The 27,851-nt window shown below is 40.2% G+C and overlaps 1 protein-coding gene across 1 annotated transcript; it reads right to left on the bottom strand.

Annotated features, from left to right (window-relative positions):
* Positions 1-254: 254 nt before the first annotated feature.
* Positions 255-27,248, bottom strand: LOC109042565 (uncharacterized). The gene is made up of 5 exons (XM_019059386.2): positions 26,143-27,248; positions 21,190-21,980; positions 18,643-18,824; positions 4,689-4,889; positions 255-392 (listed from the first exon to the last, which is right to left on the bottom strand). The coding sequence occupies exons 2-5, from the start codon at positions 21,970-21,972 to the stop codon at positions 356-358; spliced, it is 1,203 nt and encodes a 400-aa protein (XP_018914931.2). The 5' UTR covers positions 21,973-21,980; positions 26,143-27,248; the 3' UTR covers positions 255-355.
* Positions 27,249-27,851: the final 603 nt, after the last annotated feature.

Consider the following 27,851-nt stretch of genomic DNA (forward strand, 5'->3'; position numbering starts at 1 on the left):
TCATTGTGGTCGATGATTTGGCTGCCGTGACTCATTTGGTTGATCGGCTCGAGGTACTGGACCTCGACGCGCTTCTTGATCCCGTTGAGGATGTCGCCGGCCGTCTCGTGGAGGGTCGGGTCCCGCTCGGCCGACAGGACCGGCGACAGCGAGAGGGACAGCGCGTCCGCCTCCACGCCCGGCCCTTTGCCCTCTTCGGAGACCCTCCCGTCGTCCCTTTGGCACAGGATCCCCGAGTCCAGGGAGAAAGCGTCCCCGCTCAGAGTCTGCTCGATGTTCCGTGTCGCCTCCAACACTTCCTCCCAGTTGTAGTCGTCCTTCGTCTCGCCCTCCGCCGTCGCCGCCGCTGGCGCTGTCACCGGGCTCTCGCTCTTCTTCTGCGACGGCTGCGACTGGAACAACAAACAAACGGGGAAATATTAATCGAGGGTATTTTTGGTCGCTACGCCTCGACGGACACCTCGCGGCAACGAGGAACCCTGGTCACGGACGGATACAAAGAGACCCTCCACTGCGGGCTGATTATAATTGACGGATCCAGCAAATTGGCAACAATGTCTTTTCTCCATTTGAACCTATGGGAAAGTATCGATTCTTGAAGGAGTCAGGTGCTCCGATACGAATTGATTGTTTGGCATAGGTTTAAATGGACTGCATTTTGCAATTTGGAACTATTAATTCTGGCTCATCTGAAAAAACACTTGTATGCACAGGGAAACTAATGGCACGTGCGTTGTTTTTAAACCGGGCCAGAATTTATAGTTCCTAATTGCAAAATGTAGTACAAATGGAGGAAATTCTGTGTTGCCAAATTGCTGGCTCCGCCTCTGTTGACTATTAAACTTTATAGACGATGTGATGGTTATAGACAATATGACAGAGGTGGAGAGATGTCAGCTTCCGGAGGATCTCTACCATGACAGATTTCTGTGGCGAGTAGGCGTCGCAGAGCGCCCTAGCGTGCCGTAATAGCGACTTGTAAATATATAGACAATGTGATAGACGAAGAAGACGTAATTAGTATGGAGCGATCCTGTTGCCCTGGTAAAAATTGGCAGTAGAATCTGTGTTCCAAAATACCATAGACCTACAGCCGGCTGTAAGATTTCCAATAGCTTCTATAGCCGGCTATACAATTTCTTATAGCATTTTATAGCCGATGGCGATTAAGCAACAGCCGCACGGTGGATCGAGTCAATGGGAGAGGTCGGTCATGGAGCGTTGCGCTTCCAATGTTACGAGGATAACGAATATTCCTGGTCATTTGATCGATTATGTACCATCAATCTCATGTAATTTTTCGCGTAGAATTCATTTTTGATGTTATTTTTGGTGAACAACGTACCTGAAGACCCGTATTTGTGCATTTTGTCGGGAAAACTATACAGGTGCAAAGTTTAGGCGTCTGTGTTTTACTTCGTAGGACGGAGTTTTTAATTTTTCATGATGGAAGAGGATAAATTATGAATAAAATTATGAAAACTTACTAATAAGTGTCACAAATACGCAAAAATACCTCCCCAGTTATGAGCTGCTGCATCAGATAAATCATTCCCTTCACTGCAAAGTTAATTTCGAAACTTTGTCATAAGATATCATTCTTATGCATAAAGATCGGTGAGAAAACAAATGAAATACATTTATGAATTCTTTGAAAATATTCAAGATCACTTTTACTTTAAATTCATATTTACATTCAAAGGACGGAACAGGGACTTAGAGTAGAAAAAACACTAGATGGCTAGAAAAAAAAAGAAAAGAAAAAAAATTTAAACATGCATGTAACAGTCATCTGTCATCTGCTTCTCCTTATTCTTCTTCTTCATATTCAGTTCCCCATCACTCTCATCCTCGTCTTCCGCTCTCAAACCGCATCAAACTTAAAAAACAAGCAACGCAAAAAACCGCAAAAATTCCACAATTTCCCGGACTTGTAACGTTAAAACGTACTCGCAGTGTAATTAGTTTCGCACTAACTGCACTTTGTTTACATCGAAATAGGTGAAAAATTAAAAAATATGTACGTATTTGAAAGAAGCATCAGTTATCAGAGTTCACCAGTGACCGGTCGCGCGCGATCGCGGAGGCCAACAGATAAAATGGCATCATAGTCAGGGGCCAGGCAAGTAAAGGGGGGGGGGGTTACTTGCTAAAAGTTTCCTCAAGCTATCTACGCATACGTCCCAAAAAAGCTTTCTATAAGGGATATGAAGGGATGTCCGAGTGAAAATATGCCCGATTTTTTTTTTTTAGTTCTCCTATAGATATGTAGTTTAGGAAATAATGAAAATACGAAAAACGGGCCAAAGAGCACGTCTTGATGGTGAAACTTGTTTTTCAGTTTCCGATGAACAGGAATCATACCTACCTGGGTCATTTAGCAGTTACGAGAGTTCACTGGTCGCTTGGTTTTCGAGATAAAGCTCGCGCGCAATCTCGGAATGCAACAGAAAAAGTGACGTCACGGCCAAAGTGGCGCAAAGTGGCACCCAAATTTTGCGGGATCGTATTCTCAGGACTCCTACGAACATGCCTATACAAATTTTTCTGGCGGATGGTGGCGGATGGGTAGTTAAAAGTTTACCTTAACTTTTTTTTTCTGCATTTTGATATAAGCACATTAGTGCAAACATAATCATTGAAAAAATGGGCCGAATACAAAAAATTATTAGCGGTATGTGTTCTCTAGACTCTGGAAAATAAGAATCAATTAATGAAACCAGCATTAATTTAAACAGAAGCAAGCTAAGTGCCGCGGCAGCTAACCGGTCGCTTGATTTTCGAGATAAGGCTCGCGCACAATCTCGGAACGCAACAGAAAAAGTGACGTCACGGCCAAAGTGGCGCAAAGTGGCACCCAAATTTTGCGGGATCGTATTCTCAGGACTCCTACGAACATGCCTATACAAATTTTTCTGGCGGATGGTGGCGGATGGGTAGTTAAAAGTTTACCTAAACTTTTTTTTTTCGCTTTTTGAGATGAGCACATTAGCGCAAACATAATCATTGAAAAAATGGGCCAAATACAAAAAATTACTAGTGCAATGTGTTCTCCAGACTCTGAAGAACAAGAATATGTCAATGAAATTAGCATTAATTTAAACAGAAGCAAGTTAAATGGAATAGAAAGACTCGGACGATTTGTCGCTAAAATAAAAAGTTACGCAAAGCCCCTCTTTGATGCCTTCTGTCACAAAAATGAACATGTTTCGTTCCAAATCAATGTCAGATCCTTAAAATATAACTCTTGAGGAACACTTTTGACCCTTAAAAAATGCGATTCGCCCGAATCGCCCATGACCGACCTGTACCATTGACTCGATCCACCGTGAGCCGGGCGATAAAGTGTATATGCTAAACGTTACTAATTACGGATGCTAGGACTTGGTGAGTTTTTGGAATACTGCTGCTCTCTTTTTGGGCCGTAGTATCTTGATTTATTTTGCGAGGAAAGCTCCGTACTTGTGATATGGATTCCTGCCATTACTAATATATTAGAGCGCCTTCAGTTTTGTATGATACTGTGCAATACCTCTGGTGTGAAATAGTTGCTTCAAGCACCGTGGCAGGCGGGCAGCCAGCGCGAAACACGCATTGGCGCCTACAAACCTAACAGGGATACTTCACGCGTTGCGCAATGCGTGAAGTATCCCTGTTAGGTTTGTAGGCGCCAGTGCGTCGCCGCTCCGCATTGTGTTAGGCTCTAATATTTAATCTGGCGGAGTCAGCGTTATTCAACTCATGATTTTGAAATGCATGTTTGCACATCCTGTATGGATTATTCTCATTTTAATTGATGAAAAAAAATATGTATTAAAGGAAAATATAATGTGTTTGGTATATAAACCACTTAAGGTGTTTTAATAATATTATTTTTTAATATTATTTGTAATTTAAGTAAATTTTGTAAATATTAAGGTGGTTCCGTGTATCAAGCTTAATGATTTCCAAAGCACACGAATTTCTACACAATTTCTTATAGCCTTTCATAATCGATGGCGAAAAAGCAACAGCCAGGCGATAAAGTGTAAAGCCCGGCGATAGGAACTATAGCCCGGCTGCATAATTTTTTATCGCTTCGCATAGCCCGGCCGTATGATTTTCTCCGCATTCTACAGCCAGCTATATGATTTTCTGTAGCCTTCTTTAGCCGGCTTTAAGAATTTCTATGGTATTTTGAAACGCAGCTCTTATCGCCAATTTTTACCAGGGTGGTTGAATGAGTGGTTCCTGTAGACTAAGGGAGAATATGATGCACTAACTATAGGGTCTCTCGTTGGTTGACGTTAGTTAGTCTATTACCCACCTCCTTTGTCCATTGCAACCACCTGCTTCCACCAGTAGGATCCCTCCATATCCCTGTTGTTTTCTTGGCCTATCGCTTAGTCTCCCAATTTCAACGTGTATAAATGTATGGCATTGTGTCCCAATGATGCAAATGCAACAAAAAAGACTTAACTCACTCGCACGTTAAGTGTTTTTTGATCTGTTTTCTTGTGCGGGTCTCCAGAAAGAAAAATTGTATTGATAAAAATACAAATAAACACACAATGTAATCAGTTAGGTACCCATTTTTTCGTGGTATGTTGCTTGTGATTTATTCATAGAGCAGTTAAATTTCTAGATATTTTTTTGGTTCTAACGCTCATGAATCTATGTAAAAGTAAAAGAACTAGCCAGGGACAAACCTGTGGTTCTGGAGCTGGGATGGTCGTTGGGGTGGTGGTTGTTGTGTGGTGGTGACTCCTTCATTATTGCTGAGAATCCAGAAATGACCGGCGCCGTGGGGAGCTTTGTTGCCTTTCCGGAAATGAGGATTGATCGACAAATTGTGCCGAACAGAATTTTTCCATCTGTCATCATTTGGCCTATAAAACGGGAACCTTTCACTGCAACAAAACAGAATAAAACGATTAGGATTAGGTCGGCTGAATTCTCGTTTTTAACACTAAAAATCGCAAGCATTGGCCTCAGTACACTCATCATTATTTTTTCTTTTTCCACCGAAATTATTTAATAACATCAGTCTCCGAGACATTTTAAAAATCGGTATAAAGATTTATTTCTGTTGCTCACTCTATGTAGCGCCAAAGGCAAAGGCTACAGCCAAAGGCAACCCGGACGACCGCCCAAGAGATGGACACAGAGCTGCCTTTCTTCCCCGGAGGACCATTAAGTGATCTCTCTCGTCCTCATCATACTAATTTAGAGGCTAAACAAACAGGATTTCGACCCTAGTCAAAAGTTAGAGGAAGAAGAAGAAGACTCTATGTAAAAATTTCATAGAGATTATTGACACTGTTACCTGAATTTATTTTGGCCATATAAATGAACTTACTTTATTTTAAACTCTACAGTATTAGTTGCGTTTTTTTATTGCTGATCTGTGCTTAAGCTGCTTAAACCGATAAGAGAGTCGGTCTAACTCCTTCTTCTTAACTCAGTTCACGGACTATGGTACTGCAAAATGCTGAGGGTAAGAATAAAGTAAGATAGGTGCATAATTTACACGTCACAGGCTGCGTCACGCTCAATTGACTTCTGCATTAATGTGACGCGTATCTCTCCCTCTTTGGTTAACTTGTGTTGAAGGGCCTTTTAGGGTCAAAATGATTGTATACAGGGTGTTTCACCTATAACGCTACAAAATGAAGGAGTATATTTTAAGGAACAATTTAAATAATCTCTCTTTTAATTATTGCCTCCATAAAAGTAATCTCTCTCTCTCTCTCTTTCCCCCCTCTCCCTCTCTCCCTCCCCCTCTCTTTCCCTCACTCTCTCCCTCGAAAAACACCCCCTTTCTGAAAAGAAGTTATTTAAAAACTCATTCTGCACAAAATTATTTTTTATGGGAAACCATTCAAAGTTGATCCGGTGTCTGAAAATTTAACTTTGAAGGCAAACATCTGTCAGCCGGTTGATAGTATGAGACAAACAATAAGAATCTTGAAATTGTATTTTTTGACAACCTCTTGGCTTGTAAGATTAATTTCAGGATTCAATGAACTCTGCCATGACTTTCGGACAGGAAAAAACCCCCAGATAAAGTATGAAAAACTGATATAAAAAATCCCAATCAAACATCTTGTCATGTATGTGTTGGGATCCTCATTTTAAGCCTACAAGTATATAAAGTACGCAACAATTCATTTTTTTGGCCTTCATTTCTTCGCTGAATAGTGTGGATCCAGCACTATTCCACCATCATGCCACTTACAGTTCGGGTCACATTCTTAGTGGTTTTGTTCGGTCAACTGTAAAATTAAATTGTTAAATAATTATAGCGTATTTCTACGATACTCGCATGAAATAAGCTTCCAAGTAGTGATACAAATACTGAGGTAAGGTTTGTACAAATATTTTGTAATAGCGCCGTCATAAGGATTTTTAAAAATAATTTGGAAAAAATTTCAATAAATTCTAATAAATTTTTATAAAATCTAATAATTTCTAATACATATATCTTTTAATATATTCTAAATAATTATCCTAATTATTTTATTAATTCCAATAATTTCGTTCCAAAAGAATAAGACCCTGACAATCCAGACATTTTAAAAATATTGCTGATTTTGTACAACAATTCTATTGTAACAATTGTAACAATTGTTAATTGTGTAACAATTTAATTTTACAGCTGACCAAAAAAACCACTGAAAATGTGACCCGAGCTGTAAGTGACATGATGGTGGAATAGTGCTGGATCCACACTATTCAGCGAAGAAATGAAGGCCAAAAAAATTAATTGTTGCGTACTTTATACTTGTGGGCTTAAAATGAGGATCCAAACACATGCACTCACTAGCATGGTGCTCAGTGCTCGGTAGAAACGTCCAGTTTAAAATGTCCAAAATCAAAAATATTTAATAAAAAAAATGACCGGCATTAAATTCGAGTCACCCTGTACATTGCGTGGGGCTGCCGACCAGCGAATCGTGACCAGGAGCACCTGCAGCCTGCAGCAGCGAGGCTGCATGGCAATGCAGACGTACGTTCCACGATTCCCGATTATAGTTGCCAGACAGTGCTCAAAAATCAGCACTTTTCCCATCCAACTCAATAAATATCTACATTTTATCGGGCAGTCTGGCAACTTTGTTCCGGATCCCTATCCCGGGGGTGCCGCTCGATTCCCGGCTGGAAATCTGGATGAGTCGGAAGCTCGGAAGCTCGGTACCACGCTAAGCGGTGGTACAACGCTACAACAGCCATCGTCATCGCAGAGGGGCTCCCCATCCCCCCACCCCCTCCCCTCCCCCTTTCACTCGCTCGCAACCCCCGGACAGCTCATCCCTTCGCGCTTCGCCCCCGCCGTGACCCGGACCCGAAGTTAGTCCTTTCCACTTTCGCTACTGACGATCATTCACGTATAACGTGACGCTAGACCACCGTTTAGATATGAGGGGGGGGGGGGGGATTACAACTGAGTTAAAGCCGTGCGATTAGCCATTCTTTAAGTCGCTCATCTCCTCAGGAGAGCTAGCCAGGGTTGCTCCTTGAACGGATCTTTTTCCCAGCGGGCCGATAATTGAAATTGATAGACAAAGCTATAGATAAAGAAGACAAAAGGGATATGGAGGGATCCAGGGTTGAATGAGTGAGAACGAAAACACACCAACTCGGAAAAATGAAAATAACCGACCCACACACAAAACTGCACAGGAAGAGTAGAAGTCACTTTAAGAAAAAGATTTTTGCTGCCGAAATACAAGTACTTATGGACACTTTAAAGGTCAAAGTTGGAGCAGATGTGCAAACTTGAACGACTTTTATGTAAATCAACTGTCTATAATGGAAGTTGAGCATTTTCGAGTTACCGAGTTGGTGTGTTTTCGTTCTCACTGATTCAGTTATAAAGCCGCACAATTGGACGTATTTCTATCAAACGGAACTTAGCGTCATAGGGGGAGGAAGGTAGCGGGGGGCTTGGATTGGCGGCGGAAACGGGCGTCCTGCTAGTTCCGTCCTATACTCACAATGCTTTTCCATGGCGCTTAGTTCCGTTTGACAGAACGCGCTATCCGGGATTCTAAATTCCTCAAAAGGAACTCAAATTGGCGCTTAGTTCCGTTTGACAGAAATACGTCCAATTGACCATTATTTAAGTAGCTCAGTTCCTCAGGAGAGACAGCCGGGCGGTTGCTCTTTGAACAGCGGGACGCTTATTAAAATTGATGGACAAAGCCATAGACAAAGGAGACATAGGGAGTATGGAACTATACTATTGATTGAAATGGATGGTTCCAATAGACTAAGGGAGAAAATGATGGACTAAGTATGGGGTCCCTCGTGAGTTGTCGTTATTTAGTCTATTATCTACGTCCTTTGTCCATTGCAACCACTTGCTTCCACCAATAGGATCCTTCCATATCTCTTTTGTCTTATTTGTCTGTAGCTTTGTCTATCGATTTCAATAATCGGTCCGCAGATCAATTTCTCAGCAGGCCGATTATTGAAATTGATCGACAAAACTATATAGATGAAGAGGACAAAAGGGATATGGAGGGCTCCAGAGGGATCCTATGGTGGATGTGGGTAGTTGCGACGGACGAAGGAGGTAGGAAATAGACTAACTACTGGGAACACCGAAATAGCCAATTGTACAGCCAGATATAGAAGCTACCTTACAGCCGGCTATGCTGCCGTGATAATGAAGAACGCCGTATGAATATTCGAGAGTTGCCAAATTTCCTTCGAATTTTTTTTATTTTTGAGGTAAGTTATGCATGTTTCTCCTTGAAATTTTCAGGAAATTTAGGTGAAATTGAGATCAAAAGTATCTAAAAAATTAGAAGAATAATATTCATACGTTTACCAGGAAATTTGTGTTTTATGAAAGGAAATTTGGCAACGCCTAAAGGTTCATACGGCGTTTTTCCTTAGCACGGCAGTACAGATCCGCGGTATTTTTGAGAACATAACGACGGTGTAAGTCGCCAATCACATAACTCGGTTTGCGACGTCGCAGACTTCCTGTCATACTTTATTTTTTTAACGGAGAACTACTCAACGGCGATTCTTTTAAACTGCCGTGATTTTTCTTCTCTGTGCGAAGAAAATTCTGCATAAACTTCAAGGAACAATGTCAATTTGTTCTCCATTAAAAAAATAACATAGATGCGGATATTTTAAGACACTGCAAACGAGATTCGTGATTGCGGACTTACGCCGCGCCGTCGATAGATCCTACGGCCAATTTTTACCACGGGAGTAAACGACAGTCACTCTGAATATCTTGTTACTGAGCATTCCGCACGGAGGAAAAAAATAGGCAAATTTAGGATTTAGACGTTTTTGCCGAGGACGACAGTGTACGTCTCGCGCGGAGAAGAAGATTCGTAGATGGGAAAATATTGTGATTATGAACTACGTATGTGCTATGTTGGTGTATGTGTTCCGGACCAATGGTTTTCATTCACAAATTGTCTCGGCTCTGACACGGCCCGGTGCTACTCCGTGCCTTGGTACCGGCTATTGAACAGTTTTCTTAACCCTTAACCCTGCTCTAACTCGTAATATCACATACAGTTTAGCTCCCCCGGACCCTCGGTCCCCCACTCCCCCCCCCCTCCGCCTCCAACCCCCGCCGTGGGCACCGATTCGTCGCCGTCGTCTCAAAAGTTCCTCTCCGTGGATATTCTGGATCGTCACCCCAACTTTTACTACCTGCTCAGTCGTGGTTGCCAAATTACCCGAGGTTCTTAGGTTGTTGCAACGTTGAGCAACAATAACAAACCGTCATTCGTGACCGCCAAAGAGAAGCTAGAGTACCTATATTGAGAGAGTACACTAAAAAAAAATTCTCGGCGTTTTTACCAAGATCCGTTGGTACCTTTACCATCTCACTTTTTTTTACCAATTGTTGGTAATTTTACCAAGACAGACTGGTAAGCTTACCTAAAAACGGGTATTTTTACTGTTTTTCTCAGGTAAGAATACCACTTTTGTTGGTAATCAATTCCCGGTAACTTTGCCATTTTATCCCGGTAATTTTACCACAGTCGATAAAAAATATTGGCATTTTTACCAAGGTCCAGTAAAATCACCAAGAAAGTTCAACAATTTTACCGAGATTTTTCGGTAAAATTACCAATTCCATAAATGGTAATTTTACCAAGAAAAAACTGGGATCAAATAGAACCCTGAATTCTTAGTAATTTTACCCTTTTCTTAGTAAATACACCGAGATTAATTTTTCAGTGTATGGCCACTGGGCCCCATGGAGAGGCCTAGGACCCCAAAATGGCGGTGCTTTGTTTTGGTTTTTGTGGATGGGAAGGGGGTCATTGCCAACTTTTGACGGTTATCACCAACCGCACTTGCTGCCAACCTTACCACATCTAAGATCATTTTTCTCAAAAATCGCACATGATTAGTCTTAAAAATATGTAAAAAAGTCTCAATAGTGCATTTGAGTAAATTTCTCGTTACAATAAGCAAAAAAAAAAAAACTACATTTTGAGTCATTTTGCATTATATTAATTCATGGCGTCCGCCATTTTTGGGTCCTAAGGGCTCCATTCAGCCTAAGATGGCTGAGCCAATCAGAGGTGGTAACACCAGTGGCCATACTCTCTCAATATAGGTACTCCAAGAAAAGCGAGATATCAATTGAATCGGGACGAGCGAATACCGGTAATGTTCATTTTTCCAATCTTGAGTTTTTTTGAGTTGATAATACTTTTTGGAGTTGGTTGCGAGTGGCGTTAAAACTCGTCTTCAGGTTTCCTTAATTCCGAAACGAGTCCTTTCATCACTTTTATGGTTTTATCAACCCTTTAAAAGTATTATCAACTCAAAAATACTTTAGACTGGAAAAATGGACATCAGCGGTTTTCGCACGTCCCTATTCAATCGCAAGCACTCAAAATTGAAGGGCTTGAAGGGCAAGGCGCACAAGTGCAGTTTTTGCTATTTCGAGAAGTCCGTGATTGAAGTTTCGAAATTACATAGATCCTTACGGCCGAAAGAAAGTTCAAACTGACTAATTGAAGCTTATAAATTGGAATTTGGAAGCGACTTTTTCACAGAATACGCATTCAGACTCAAGTTTTTCATAAATCATTCATACCTCATTTTTTTTCAAATATGCGCCTTGTCCGCCAATGCCCTCAATTGAGATATCAGTACAAAGGTTTGGAGTAGTGTTTTGCGGAATATTTTCATATAAAAAACGCTTAATAAGTTTCAATAAGACTAAAGTTATCCGGAAAAAAGTATTGCGAAAGGCCTGTTGTCGGTTCCCGTTACATTGCTGGTGAAACTGTAGAAACGCGTACTTCGATTTGCAGCGCGTTGCAGACTTCTAGTCATACTTTATTTTCTTCGTGAAAAACTACTGCACGTCATTTTTTTGACATGTCAGTAACTTTTTTCCGGAGAAAAAAAAGTTTCACTTGTCTCTTCATTCAGAGAATATTCTGTAAAAACTTTAAGCGATGATTTTGGTTCGATCTCCTTTCAGAAAATAAAATAGTAGCGGAGATTTCGAAGCACCACAACCGAGATACTCATTTTTGCATTTTCACCGTCGATATACAATTTGGATGAAGGTAATCAACACCAGGGTAGCATTACCATAGCTAGGGTAGCAGGGTAACCATACTCTAATGTAATTCTTGCCACTGTGTATTGTAAAATTCGTCAGGACTTTGATTATACCTTCACCCAAAAGTCTATTTAAGTTCAGACTCAGGCAGACCTATGATGTGTACCATATTTTTTTCCATTGTCTGCTAAGCCAATGAAATTGAGACAGGGAATTGGTAGGTTGAGGAGGAAAAAGATTGGCAAAATGCACTATCAAAAAGAAAAGCAAAACAAGTTGGATTTTGCAATCGCTAGCGATAGCAATATTCGTCATGGGAACGTTAGCTTCTGGGATATGAAAATGTTAAGGTACAGTTCGTTTGTAGTATCTTCTGAATTGAAGGGGCTATGTAATTTTGTGTTGACATCTCTTTTTTAACATTTTTAATTATTTTCTTTGCATACAAGAAAGCTGTTATGTACCAATTATTTATTTTCGTTGGATTATTTATGGTTTTCGGAAGTTACCGCATTTAAGTTTCAGGTTCGCTTATTCGGCGTAAAGTATACAAAAGGTGTCCCAAAAGCACCGGGACTTGTTCTGTAACTTCGAAAGTAAGATGGATACAGACATGATCTTGATCTCATTTTAAAGATCAACTCAATACCTATCGATTAAAACCAAGATCAGCTCAATCGGATAAAAATTGACCAAGTTATGGCACTTTGAAATCAGCGAGGAAAGTTTACGCCTACGGTTTTTAAGGAAGATTCTTCATCGCCGTAAATCGAAAAGTCGGCCTATAAAGTGATGCTTATTGTGTTTTTTTCATTTTCGAGGTGTCATTTATCAACATTTTGTACCACCAAACACAACAGTTGACAGTGCGTATTATTGCAAAGTGCTAAAGGAGTTGAGAATGCACATTTCCCGGAAACGGTCGGACTTGAAAGCTTCGTGGATACTCCATCAAGACAAGCGCGGCCTCACACATCGAGCTTAACACGTGAATTTATGAGTAAAAATGGAGTTGAAACAATCCCTCATCCCCCTTACAGCCCTGACTTGGCTCCATGTGATTTTTGGATGTTTCCTACACTTAAAAAGGAGCTTCGTGGACGAAGATTCGAATCGAAGACCGAAATCCAGAATGCAATTCAAAACTTTTTCAACGCCATCCCAGAGGAAGAATTCAGGAAAACAATGTTGGATAAGTGGCAAGAGCGCATGAAAAAGTGCATCCGGTTTGATGGACGGTACTTTGAAAAGCAAAAGGAAGTTATGGAAGATTCGGAGGAAAGTGGATACGAATATTAACTTTTTGAATCCTGGTAAGCGAAAAATCTTCCTAAAAACCGTAGGGGTAAACTTTCCTCACTAATTTCAAATTGTCATAACTCGGTCAATTTTTATCCGATTGAGCTGATCTTGGTTTTAATCGATAGGTATTGAGTTGATCTTTAAAATGAGACCAAAATCATGTCTGTATCTATCTTACTTTTGAAGTTACAGAACCAGTCCCGGTACTTTTGGGACACCCTACGTATGATATTTTTACTCTACACATATGCCTGAATACGCATCATAAGGGACCTATGTGCTTCCTAAGTTGCCAAGTATTAATTATTGTTTGATGATTGGTCTAAAACATTCAATACAACCAGTAAAAATTAACTGTCCCCTGCGAGATTCGAACCCCCGCTCGCACAAAAAGTGACATTTACCCGACGTCAGAATGGTGTCTCTGCTGACTGAGCCATCTCGCCGTATGAGAGCGATGGGAGAAAATAGCACAGTTAAGTGATCTCGGACGCTGAGCGGGGCTTCACAAAAGACGACCTTGAGATTTCGGCAGTTCGGCCACTGGCGTCATAAGAGACATCGGATTAAAGCGCATTACTCTGTGAGACGTAGGTTACGTTCCAGAATTCATCTTTTTGATGGATCGTCAATCAGAAGTATAGTAGAACATGGCGTCATGCTGACGTAACTGATGGAGTCTGATGGAAGGTCAGATGACGTATCCTCGATTGATCCCAAAAACGCTTTGATGAAATTTTCGATTTCGATGAACGGGTTTGTTTTGTTTACTATTATCACTTATCAGCGAAGCAATCTGTTTGTGTTTTCGTTTTCGTTTTCTTCAATTTTAAGTGATTGGGGCTTCATGCTAGTAGCGAAATAGCTGGCAATTCAGTCATTTGAGTTTTTCGATTATTCTGCAGGATTTGTTTGGAATCTTGTCCTGCCATCTGTTAAAGTTTACCCATGTGAAGTTGCTATCGTAGAGTGTTTTGCTTTCTTGAAGTTATTTGTAACTGCTCTTTCCATGTCATTGGACACCTTGTACACTTATCTTTACATGATATCTTTCTGCTTACATGCTAGAGATCTGATGTTTGATCTCACCAGCTGATTAAAGGCAGTCAAAACAGATGATCCTGCAGGAATCATCTGTCCGTTTAAGTGTTAGTAAGCATTTCTCTCAATACGTAAGTAGTCCTGATCGCTTTCTCAGTGGCTTGTCGCTACTTTGTTCGCACACATTGTTGAATACCCCAACAACTTCAGGCGAGAAATCAACCATTGAGGAGAGCATTAAAGTCCTCAACAAGGAAGCTGAGCCACTGAATATTTCTTGAGAACTAAGGTTGTGCAGATGGACATGCAAGTTTGCCTGGTTTCAGGAAATTTTATTGGCAGGCTTTGTAACAAGGCTTTCAGTGGAAGCAATCGCAACAAAACCTTGGTAACTATCAATATTTATTAAATGAGTTAGATAGCATTTCAGACGATTCAATCATGCTCTGCGTCAGAGCTCAGTACTGAGACTTCCGCAGACTCGCAGACTGTGTTCATTCTTTGACACTTTGTCCAAAGATGTTAAGTCCTATTCTACAGAAATTTTGGATGAAAATCTCATATTTTGTATATTCTTTGAAGTACTTAGACCAACGAAACTTCTCCTAGTGAAAATTAATTATGAATAATAATATTCAGATATGAGGCTGTTTATTAAACATATGGCGCTCAATTTTGGATTGATCCCTCTCCTTTCCCTCTGATAATGCTTTTGTGACCTACGGGCCCCACTTACGTCAAGACATAACAGTGTGACGCTAACCCAAACACCCATATGAATGCATGTCTGATATTTTCAGAACTGCCTCTAAGATGAAGAAAAAGCAACTTCAATTTTTACTTACTTATACTGAGGGTAGGCCCTACTCATCTGGGGTTGAAGGCAGAATGTGTCCAGTTGGCATTGATGGCGTTGCAAACCATTATAGAACATTCCTATAGCAGGAGATAAATTCAGCTCTTCATACAAATTATTAGTGATGAAACTTCCATGTTAACATCGAAAAATAATTTTGAATCAATGCTGAAAGCGATAGGCAATGGCACGGAAAGGTAAGTGAAAATGTATCAAATTGATAGCTCATAGTGCCGATGGAAAACCACTAGCGCACTTTGCTTTTGTCAAAGGACGAAGGTATTCAAATATTGCACTTACACAATGTTACAGCCAATTAACTTGGAGCCTAGTTGCAGCAGAATATAAAATTAAAATGAAATGACCTTTGATCTGTTAGTACCAATCTGTCCGCGGGTAATATCATGACCATGGCAACACAACACTTTCAGATGATCAAAACTTCCTGGATACATACATAATTTCATAGTCAATAGATGAAAACCACGAATTATCACAGGCTCCCAATATTATTCCCATTCGAAATAAACTAAAAAAACCTAATACATCTTATAGAAAAGGAGAATACTGAATAATGGAAAAATTGTCTATTGTCAGGAAATATTATTTACTTATTTAGTTTATATTTGGAGGTTAATTACGTCATGCGACGTCATCTACATCGGCGTGCATCGGCTTCATCGAACTCCGGAGTACGATTGATCTGGTTGATCCGGTTGATCTACTCTACGTCATAGCGATGGAATCAATCAGAATTCCAAAAACGCTTTGATGGATCTGCACCGATGAATCGTCTACTATTCATCGGTCCCGGAAACACTTTGATGCACAACCGATTCAATCGATTTACATCGCGATGAATTCTGGAACGCAACCCATGTTTACCTATGCTGTCATATGTCACAAGGTTCATCTCAGTATGGATTTGCGATCGCGGCAGTAAGCTGAGGCAATATTTCTGTATTCATGGATTAAATCCATCAATCGAGTTCTGATTTTGGCTCATATATCTGTAACGGGTCCTCCAGAGCAATTTTCCACCTTGTACGATGGTTATTATTTCTTTATATCTATGTTTAAAATTTGAGGTGGGATAATGGTGGCTTCTCAAGAACACCGAGGTAGGCAATCTTTTGCACCAACGAACAGAAAACTGATGGCGAAAAATAACCAATCAGAACCTCCCAAAAAAAGAATTTGCCTAAAAACGGAACTTCGTGGTTCTGCGCAGATTTACCAGTCAGACACGACATCTTAAGGTGGAAAAAAACTCGCTGAAAGCGAATTTTAGCAATCAACACAACTTGACGTAGAGACATGATTGGCTAAAAAATACAACGGTTTTTGATACATCGGAAAATCAACCAAAAATCGGAGACTGGGCGAAACGCTCAAGGTCGCAGAGGTATAGGGAATCCCATAGCGAAAGCAACGGAACGATTGTAATATCATGGGGAACTCCGTTCCCATGACAATAATAACTTGTATGCTTCATTTCATCAATGTGAGTCCTCAGTAAGATGACACGACCATTATTAGAATAAGACCGATTAAATGTCCTATGGGCTTAATAAGAGGACATTTACTAAGAATTACATTTTTTAGAGGAAGAACTTTAAAAACCTACAATTAACGGCGACACGGCGTTTTAAATATCGACGGAAGCATAAAACACGTAAAGGTCTTTTTGAACGTGCATGCTATCTCCGAAATGAAGGAATTAGAATGAAAACGGATCTTTTCAACCATAGAAATCCGTTCAAAGAGGCCGTGCCCTTGAATTAAGTATCCCAGCCTCTTTAAGTTGCCATGTGCGGTGAAAATGAATGAGAGCGTAAGGAGATAGCGCCTTTTTTAAAAGAGGAGTTTTCTATTGTTTTGCTAAAATTAGAACGTCTGACCTAAACACGTATTTCTATGCATATTCAGCTCTATAGAAATACACTTCTAAAATAATAACTCAGCTTAAAAAAAAAAAAAAAAAAATAGACGAAAAAGCAAAAAATAGAAAAAACAAAAAACAGAAAAAATTAAAGACAGAAGAAACAAAAAACAGAAAAAACAGGTGGTAATCTAATTGATTATTTAATAATTTAACTGCGTTTTGCAATTAGGTGCTGCAATTCGTTGCCCATCCGTAAAAACACTCATGTGCACGGGGAAACTAATGGTACATACGATGATTCCAAACTGAGCAAGATACTGTAGTTACAAATTACAAAATGCCGTCCAATTTATCTTCTGGAGGGTATGCCCTTCACAATGACATGCTTTTGTGTTCCTCATATTTGCATTGACAATACTTTCCCCGGAAATCGCATACAGTGTTTGTATTACGGAGGAAAGTTCGTGGTTCATGAAATAATTTGGACAGTTCTTCGTGATAAAGGTACTCATTTTTGCCTTTAATTATTTTATCAATAATATTATACTAAGAACTATTATACTAAGAAAAAATGTGACTGTTTTGGTGACAGGCGATGGCTGGTAAGGTTTTTGAGGAGCATTACGAATAAAACTGGGAGTAAAGTAATTATCATTCGGAGGCATGTTTCGCCATCAAAATTCAACGGAAACAGTGAGAAGAATTCGTGGAAAAATGTCCACGATCACGTGAGACATTACAGCGTTTTTGAGTTGCATCATTAATAAACCCCACGCTCTTCAAAAAAGGCTCACGAGAAATGATATGAATTTTTAAGCTTATGGAACCAACGTGACACTGATGTCGGATCTGAGAAAATTTCAGAGTCCAGGATAGGAGCTTCCAAATATAATGATTTACGGTGCTTATTTTTTAAGGTTTTCTGGTTCTAAAGTGCAAGGTGAACGGGCAGCACAATCTCAAGGGTGTCAGTTCATACTTCTGACGCAGAAAAAAATATGTTTTGTTCCCATTATTCACCTCTCAAAGGAGCAAATATTGTCTTGTAAACTGAAAATTAAGATTTATATGCAAAATTTTGCAACATCAAAGTTGAAGCCAGCAATTTCATAGTTGAAGCATTAAAGCCCTCGTCTGGCAGCTAAAGTGGAATTTTCCGCTCGGCGAGACTATGGCTAGGAAAATTGAAATTTTGAAGCTAGGCATTTATCGCTCTCATTAAACATCGATGGTTTCTCGACGCACGAGGCTTTACTTCTGTGCCTACCAAAAATAGTTGGTTAGTTCATGCAGCTCCTGATAGGAGACTTGAACGTTAAGGTGAATCTTAAGTACTCACAATGCGGCATTTTCCCGCTCAGAGGCGCCTAGGCCTGGTGCCACTGTTGTGTCATGAATATTGTGCCTTCTACTATGAAGATTGCTCAGTTCACCATGTGTCCTTGGATTATTAAGTAAAAAAGACTTATTTCTGAATTGAAGATTCATACATCAGTAAATGCCCCCCCCCCCCTCCAAGTCACTTAAATCCCTCTAGATCTGCCTAGAGTACCTATATTGAGAGAGTATGGCCACTGGGCCCCATGGAGAGGCTTAGGACCCAAAAATGGCGGTGCGTTGTTTTGGTTTTTGTGGAAGGGAGGGGGGTCATTGCCAACTTTTGACGGTTTTCACCAACCGCACTTGCTGCCAACCTTACTACATCTAAGATAATTTTTCTCAAAAATTGCACACGATTAGCCTTAAAAATATGTAAAGAAGTCGCAATAGTGCATTTGGGTAAATTTCTTGTTACGATAAGCAAAGACAACTACATTTTGAATCATTTTGCATTACATTAATTTATGGCGTCCGCCATTTTTGGGTCCTAAGGGCTCCATTCGTCAATCAGAGGTGGTAACACCAGTGGCCATATACTCTCTTAATATTGGTACTCTAGATCTGCCACTGTGCTTCGTAGACCATTGAATGAGAGTCTCATGGAAAATGTTGAATGAGAAGTACACTTACGATATCCAGGAGTAAATGTTGGAGACAGTCAGCTGGCCCTTTTCTTTCAGCGCCTGGTCAATAAGCTCGGTGTACGTGAAGGGAGGTTTCGTGGGCCTAGGTTCGACTTTCTGGGCCTCTTTGGCCTCCTCTTCCGAGTCTTTCGATCCAGGGTCTGCGTTCGGGTCGAAAATTGACGCCACCTGGACAAGGAACAAAACAATCTTAACGGACTCCCGAAATGAGCCGTCGAGCAAAGACTTACTAACAAGGTAGTAACATGCCGTTCTCTGCCGCACAGTGGACTGAGTCAGTAAGAGAGGTCGGACAAAATTTGGAAACTTTAAAAGCTCATAACTCCGTTTATACAAAACTTTGAGGTTTTAAAACTGGTACCATTAGTTTCCCCGTGAAATTTTCTTCTAGATGCACCCCTTCTTTAAAATGTGACGAGTTAAACATACAAATTTGCAGTTTTAATGACAAATCTCATGCCCGACCTCTCGAATTGACTCGATCCACAGTGTGTTGGTGGCGCTGTGTGCTTTATATAGATTGATCTGCTCTTTAAAGCCACGGAAAAGGCCTTGATGATCGATTTTTCAACATAGCTTAATGGGAATTTATTGACAATCGGTTTTTCCTGCTTCGCCACTGTTCTCTGCAATTGTAAATGTGAACAGATCTATGTCAAGAGAGACCTTATTTTCTAGGAGAAAATGTCTCTTGACTTCTTGCGAATACATTGAGAAAGAAAATCTAGAGATTTTGGCGCAAGGTTGACTCTGAAAGCTTAAAGATTGAAGAGAAATGATAAGTCCTGAAGTCTATTATTCTTTGGTTGCAAAAAAATGCAATGTAGGTTTTTCAAAAAAGTCGAGGAAAATTTTCTCCCGGAAAATAACGTCCCTTCACACGAATCCGGTTACAAATAGTATCAAGCCCCACTTTCTGAAGCATCAGAATGTAGATTAATCTCAGTATAGCATGGAGTTTAAGACGTGAGAAGGGGAATAAGGAAAATTTTGCTTCTTTGTACCACCTCTGGGTCCTCTATCGGGAAGGGGAGGGGGCGATTTTTTTGAAATGTAAATGGCCTCGACTCGTAGTTATTTCTAGAACTTTTTAGAGCTTTCTCGCATTTTCGCAAGTGGCGCATTCAAAGAAGTCTGTCATCTCTCCGAAACCCTCAAGGATTTACCTCGATCGCGACTCTCGAAGAAGTCACGAGGCGTCGGATGATAGTTTGCCTGACACTTTCTACAACTCTCTTGATTGTTCTAAGTGACGCAAAAATAAGTCAAGGCCCTCCTCACGTCCTCGCCGGTGCTTTCTACAGTTTGTCGGAACTTCTTTTTTTTGGGGGGGGGGGGTGTCACATAGTGGCCCTATTTATTTGATTGTGTTATCTCGTGTATCAATTATGTTTTATCATTTTATTGAAAATTTCATGGAAATATTTGTACAGTAATAATATTTTAAATTGCTTAAAATTTTATTGCGTTATTTTATGTCTTATTACATTCTTCAATATTTTCAATAGGGGGTACACCTTCTGACCACTTCGTAGTCCAACTCTCCGATGCGTAATGCGTTACTCTTATTTTATTCGTCCATAAAATCACCATAAAAGTGCATGAGGAAACTAATGGAACATACGTCGCTTTTTAAATTAATCGGAAATAGTAGGTGCAAATTTTATTCTAACTGTCAACAGTATTTTAAGAAGTTATGGTAACACGCCATGATGTTCAACCGTGAGAGCACCGTGAGAATCCATTAGCGCGGTTTTCAATCGAAAGCGCCTTCAATTTAGGGGTGATACTATACGCATTGCCGTGAAGTTAATTTAGTTGCGTGACCTAACCGAACCCAATCACAAGCGACTCACAATCAGTTCATTACACCGTATCATTACGGATTTCAAACTTATATCTGGTCATGGGATGGAAATCGTTCTTAAAATGAGTCGAAGTAGTGGCTCCTAAATGCAAAATGTAGTCTAGTTATGCCCCATAAAACGTTTTAGCCGCAACGGTTTTAATGATTTTTCACCTGATTTTGATCTATGATTTTATAATATAGAATGAGATTTATTTTTAAATCCTACACTGAAAAAAAATTCTCGGCGTTTTTACCAAGGTCCGTTGGCACCTTTACCATCTCACTTTTTTTTACCAATTATTGGTAATTTTACCAAGACATACTGGTAAGCCTACCTAAAAACCGGTATTTTTACTGCTTTTTCCAGGTAAGAATACCACTTTTATTGGTAATCAATTCCCGGTAACTTTGCCATTTTATCTTGGTAATCCTACCACAGTCGATAAAAAATATTGGCGTTATTACCAAGGTCCAGTAAAATTACCGAGAAAGTTCAATAATTTTACCGAGATTTCTCGGTGAGATTACCAATTCCACAGATGGTAATTTTACCAAGAAAAAACTGGGATTGAATAGAACCCTGAATGCTTGGTAATTTTACCCTCTTCTTAGTAAATACACCGAGATTTTATTTTCGGTGTATTTTGTGAGAAAGAAAGATAATGCATATTCCATACTTCGTACCTTGAAATTGAGGAGCCAGCTGAAGTTGGGTTCGTTCAAGTCGTCAGCCTCCGTCGCCGGCGGCGGCGTTTTGGAGGTGGGCTTGGAGGACGCAGGCTCCGGGTTCGCCGGCTCGGAGACGGGCGCGTGGACCGGCCCCGCAGGAGCCGGGACCGGAGCGGGCCCGGAGGTCGAGGACACGACATCCTCCTGCTCCCCGTAGCCGAGGATGTAGTCGTAGTAGTCTTTGGCCGTGAAGGAGTTGAGCTCCTGGTCGTCGATCAGGTTGGCGTGGTCGTCGATCAGGTTGGCGTGCTCGTCGATCAGGTTGGCGTGCTCGTTGATGAGGTTGAAGTTGCCCTCGTCGTCGTGGACGATGCGGCACTGGGAGATGTCGAGGAACTCCTCGATGATGGACTCGTCCTTCTCCTGGCCGGGGAGCTTCCCGTTGGTCATCGACTCCATCTCGTCGATGAGCTCGTCGATCCGCTTCGAGTTGATGACCAGCGGGAGCTTCGGGAGCGCTACTACCGGGTCCGGGTCCCCGAGGCTGTGCATCTCGATCGTGTCGAAGGCGAGCCTCTCCGTCGTGTCGCCCGTCTTGACGAGACACTTGCTCTTCTTCACCAGGGTCACCTTGTTGTCCGCCACGCTTTTCGTCATCTCGTCCGCCCCGTTCTTCGGGGCGATCTTCCGCTTGCTCCCCTGCTTCCCCTCGCGGGTTTCCCGCGATTTCCGCTTCTTCGTCTCCTTGATGGGGCCCTTGGCGGTTTGGCGCGGCTCCTTGCAGTTCGGCCCGATCATCGCGCTGCCTGCAACACGGGAAAAAGATATATGGATGACTGAATTGCGAAACCAAGTATCGTCGCTCGTCTGACGTAAGGGCGTATCTCGATTCCCACATGAGCCCCAAAAAGCATGGAGTTTTGTGTACAACAAGGCTCACATGGAAATCGAGGTACGCCCTTACGTCAAAGGAGCGACGGTATGAGGGGCTTGAAGGACAAGGCACATAAGTGCAGTTTTTTAAAAAAACTGAGATGTAAATGATTTCAAGTAGAGCCTGTCTTACTGCATATTCTGTGAATAATTAGCTCCCAAATTCCAACTTTTAAGCATCAAAAGGTCAGTTTTAACTTTCTTTCCGCCCAGAGGATCCATGTAATTTCGAAACTTTCGAACACATAGGTATTTCTCAAAATAGCAAAAACTGCATTTGTGCACCTTGTCCTCTAAACCTCTTGAATCTTCATTGCGGTGTTTCTTTCGGACCTATTTGTGCCAAACAGAATCAGAGATAGGTGGGAAAGAAGGGTTGTGCTCGTTGGTCGAGGGCAGTAAGAATAAATGGACCGCGTTTGACAGAGAGGAACCAAGCCACATCAGCTGTTGCCAAATTTAACTGGACAAGTCAATTTTTTACGAGAGAACGTTTGTGCGGATTCCTTTGAAAATTTTAAAGAATTTGCGTCGTACTATGGAGAAAATTCACTGAAATTTACAAGAAAATCCGCCCAACCGTTTTCATGTAAAAAAGTAATTCGTCCAATCAAATTTGGCAATAACTGATGTGGCTTGGTTCCTTTCTGTTTAACGCGGTCCCAATGGGAATTATTAAGCGCCAATGACGTCAGCGGTAACGAGACCGCCGCTGCGGTCACCCGTAGTGGTTTTTAACTCATGAGCCCCTTCCATAACGCTCTTGTCTCATGCTCATGGCTCATGAGTGCCACATTCAGTTCGCACATAGTTCCGTTTGGTAGAATGTAAAATGCCGCTTTTCCATTTCTCCAAAGAGGATCTGGCTCACTTTAACAATTGTCCCGTATGCAGCTTTCTTTAGCACACCTAATCTTTCCCACTCGTCAGTCGGTAGTTCCGTTTGCCAGAAATACGTCCTAGTGGTCGCCCATGTTTGATTTTTTCGAAGAGAAACAAGCCAATTTTATACCTTAAAATTTACACAGAATATTCTACCAACAGAGGGAACAAATCAATGCAGTTTTCAAGAAATTACATCGATTACCTTAAAAAAAATTAACAGGAAGTCTGACAGGAAGTGACAAAAAGTTTTCAACGTTACAAATGGAGACACGTGCTTTTGCTTTTTAGCCATCGATATTGCGTGGGCCTAATTGTCACATGAAATGGTGATTTTTGATCGTAGAGTAGGTACATCAGAGTCGCTATGTGAAAAAGGGAAAGTATGAAATAGGCTCCACGAAAAACGAGTATGCCCACATTGGAACAGTGGGATAAATCTCTGCAACTTATTGTGGGCTACGTCCTAAATAATCACTTCTTCTTGTTTACGTACATATATGACCCTTTATTAATAAAAATACAAAATAATGGAAAACGTTGGTCGAGACCAGCCTCTAAACTCGAATTCTAAAATTCAGTTGGACGTGTTTATGCTAAAAGGAACTATATTATATATGATCCCTATGCACATAGTTCCTTATAGCATAAATACGTCCAGTTAATGCCTCGCATGGATATATAGGTTCTATCTTTTTCCCAATGTAAATGACCTTTATTAGCATGGACCAATTCGGTTGGCAGAATCAAATGTCAAATCCATTATAAATAAACCTATACGACGATTTGAATTAGCATATCACTAAGTAGTCTTCAAATTTTATTGACGCTTTTAATGACCATTCTGACCCATCAAACTCTTATTGAAGGGCTTGGAGGACAAGGCGCATAAGTGTGGTTTTTGAAAAAAATAAAATTTCAATGATTTCAAGGAAAACTAGACTGTATGCATGTTTTGTGAAACATTTGCTCCCAAATTTCAATTTTTAAGCATCAAAAAGTTAGTTTGAACCCTCTTTTTGCCATAAGGATCCAAGTAATTTCAAAACTTCAAACAAGTATTTCTCGAAATAGCAAAAAATGCACTTATGCGCCTTGTCCTCCAAGCCCCTCAAATGTCATCGATTCATTTTATTATGAACCAAGAGGTTGCACTGTCTAAACCTTTGTAAGTGTCGAAATATTAGAGGTTAAACCCTTAGGATGCGTATTTCTTATTTAGCCTATCCATACATTGTAATATATTCTTCAATAGCATCCTTTCGAAAGTTCGGCTTATTTACCTAAAGCAAGAGCAATCTAATTGCATAGATTTATTTTTTAGTATCGTGCGTAAAAGGAGCTAAATCTAATACTTTCATGGTAGAGGGAGAGCGTTTATTAGATTATTTTTTATTTTTTAGAATTTGACGCTCGATGGCTAAAAAGCTGTATTTATCTGACCTCGAGTGTCTACTCGCTATTTTTTGGGATGATTGTCTATCGTCAGAAGGAAAAAAGTTGTGGCACCCCTCAAAAAAGTTGATTGCATTTTCAGCCCTCACATTGTCTTCCGTGCTAAGGAGGAACGCCGTATGAGCCTTCAGGCGTTGCCAAATTTCCTTCGATAAAACACGAATTTTCTAGTTAACTTATGAATATTTTTCTTCTACTTTTTCAGATACTTTTGTTCGCAATTTTACTCATAGTTCCTGAAAATTTCGAGGAAAAATATCTATAACACTCCTTAACCCTTTACTGCATCGCGTTGCCATATGGCAACAGCAATTATTTAATTCATAGTAAATTCAGGAATGCTCATATTGGTACCCCGTGTGGATTCTAGGGAACTTAACAACATTACCAACCTAAAAAAAATAGTGGTGGGGGGAACTGGAGCTGCCAAATCAACTATATAATCCCGTTTTTCTAAAGGGGCCATTTTCAAGGAGTAGCCGCGAGTAGCTCAACTTTGAAAAACGTTTTGAATGACTTAGCTTGCCTTCAGAGACAGGAAAAAAATCACAGTCATTGCCTAAACTATCTAGATTGAAAATTTTATGGACTTATGAGAAACAAAATGATTGAAATATTATTTTTGACTCAAAAACAGCAAGATGCCATATGGCAACAACATACCGGCAAACTTCTAGCCCATCATATTTCCTGTTGCTGTATGGCAACAACATACTGGCCCCGACGCAATCATGTGTCATGCTGTCCAAAAATGGAGCTTAAAATTCATCATTAGACGCTTTTTGAATTTGGTAATGTTAGAAGAATCAAAAAAACTTTGTTTCTTAGCTTTTTTTTCAAAAGTCCCGCACAAGACTTATGCCCTGGCATCACTATTCCACTCCTGCATTGTATGTTGTTGCCATATGGAAACAAGTGGATACTCTGGCAAGAAATTACTACGTGTTGTTGCCGTATGGCAACGAGCTTTTTTAAGCTTTAAAAGTTAAAGAAAAAATTAAAATTTCAAAAAAAGCTCAAAGACGTGTCTTTTTAATCACATTTTACTATAACATATATTTTTTTCATCAAAATCGGCGTCGCAAAAAAATTCCATGCAGTAGAGGGTTAATAATAAATATTTCATAGAGGGAAAGTTGGCAACTCTCGAATGTTCATACGGCGTTTTTCCTTAGCACGGCAGTTGTGCACTAAGCAAGTATGCCGCTTGCCACTATGCTTAATGTTTCCGTTTTGAGTTTCTGATGGGATACGTCAGACATAAGTTGAAAAACTGAAGTCTTTACATCAAGTCATTAAGTCTTGTAAAATCTCATTTTTTTTCCCCCAAAAAAAGTTGTGCGACGAAGTCACGGCATTTCCCATGTTGACAGCCGTAATGATTTTTGTCAGTTCAAAAAATTATAGATGCCGACTAAACATAATTTTCCTATGTTCACATTTTAGGGAATATTGGGTGTGAGGTTCCATTTTACGAAGGTCATAATACCGAAATTTCAAACGAAAAACAATTTTTCTCGAAAGTCAATTTTTAATTCTGTAATTATATTTTGCGTAATGTATTCTGTTATTTTTACTCATTAATGAGTGAATGAAAACTAGTTATGATTGCTTGGGCTTCGCTTTAAGTATCTCTAATTTTCCCCTTTTACCTTTCCGTAAGAGAAATCAAGGAATAATGCTGGAAAGTTTACTTACCTTAAACAAAGAAGTATTATGAAAGTTGTTATCTGCAAAAGAAACACGAATCAGGACTTCGAATCAAAATTCATGTTTTGGAGGTGCACATATGAAAGCCGTTGGACGAAAAAACTTTATAACTGCAGAAAAATTGCATTTTAAAAAGTTTAGCCTCTCAATTGGAGTACAGAAGAGGACAAGTCATGATTTTTTCAATACATGAAATTGCACATTGACATTAAACAAAAGATTTTAGCGCAGAGAAAAAAGGCTTAGGTTCTATTGTATTGAAAAATAACTGTATCCGAAAATTCACTATTGCTGTGACTAGAAAAAAGTGTAGATAAATAAATTTCACTCAAAAGGGTATGATACCCACTCTCTGTGTGTGATATAACGAAAAAAGATTGCACAATAGTTAAAATCGAACGAAACACAGAAAATAAACTGCCTTTATTAGTCCACTAAAACTATTTAACCGATTTCATCAAGTTACCCGTCGATATTGCACAAAAAATATATACGGAGGAGTGAATCAGTTCAATTTTTAAAAACATTCGAAAAAACTGGAACAGATCGAACACACTTTAAGGGAAAGATTTGTTTGCTTTTCTGCTTACTATTTCTTTAATCAGGCTTGGATTTAAAGATTTATTCTGTAAAAGAAGCAGTAGTTATGAACTTTACTTTCGATTGAATGATGCTCGGTGGAGATTGGGATATTTAAAATAATTGATCTGTCCACGAGTGCGGCGAACAGGGGACTAGAAACCGGCGAACCAGCGATGCGGTGAGAACAGTACACTGGCACGGAGTACCGCGAACTACCCCTATCGCTGTCTTCGAGACACTACCACCCGGCTCCAGTGGAAGGGTGTTTTGATCCATTGGTTGTGGATGTTTCTAGCAAGCTTTGACTAGACTTCGTGAGCCTCACCTAAACAGTGTTTCAGAAGGGTGGAGGTTGAATTATTTTACTGTCGAGAGGTACTCGTTTGAGTTAAGGTAGATTTTCATCACTCTAGGATAAAAATTTGACAGTCGATTGATTGATTCATTATTTTACGGGTTTAGGACATTTCCTAAACATTTTCGCTTTATGCATAGACGAGAGGGGGCGTAGGGGGCTTGTGCCCCCTCCCGTGCGCTTGAAGAAGGGAGGAAAAAAGAGGGAAGAAAGAAAGATAGAAGGAATGAAGGAAAGAAGAAGGAAAAACGCTCATACTTGGAACATATTCATGACGAAATTGACTTAAATTGCAAATTAGGTGCTTTAAAACTTCAAGTCTTCTGAAGAGAGGTCCCCAGACCTTCCTTACGTCCCCCCCCCCCCCCGTTCAAAGTGTCTGAATTTACCTATAGCTGTACTTATTATTCGGCACTGTAGCTCATCGAGGGCCTTAGCCTTAGTTGCCTCGACTATGCCTCGTCAAAGCGTTTTATCTTAGTGTTTTCGTCTATAGTCTATAGTGTTTTAGTCTTAGTCTATTTTTTTTTGCTAGATTTAAAAATTGAAAAGAGTTAAAGGCATAAAAAGGAATAAATAATCTATATGATCAAAAGACCAGTTCAATTTTTTGAGGTTCCCAATACGTCCGCGGTATACACAGAGGACTGGTTTGACTATCAATGTCATTACTATCACGCGGGTTGCCTAGAATCGAATTTGTAGGCTTTCACCGATTTCATTGCGACCAACTCTGTGGCTTACAAGACTAATGTTGGAG

The sequence above is a fragment of the Bemisia tabaci genome, chromosome 7, assembly GCF_918797505.1.
Source record: "Bemisia tabaci chromosome 7, PGI_BMITA_v3".
NCBI classification, from domain to species: domain Eukaryota; kingdom Metazoa; phylum Arthropoda; class Insecta; order Hemiptera; family Aleyrodidae; genus Bemisia; species Bemisia tabaci.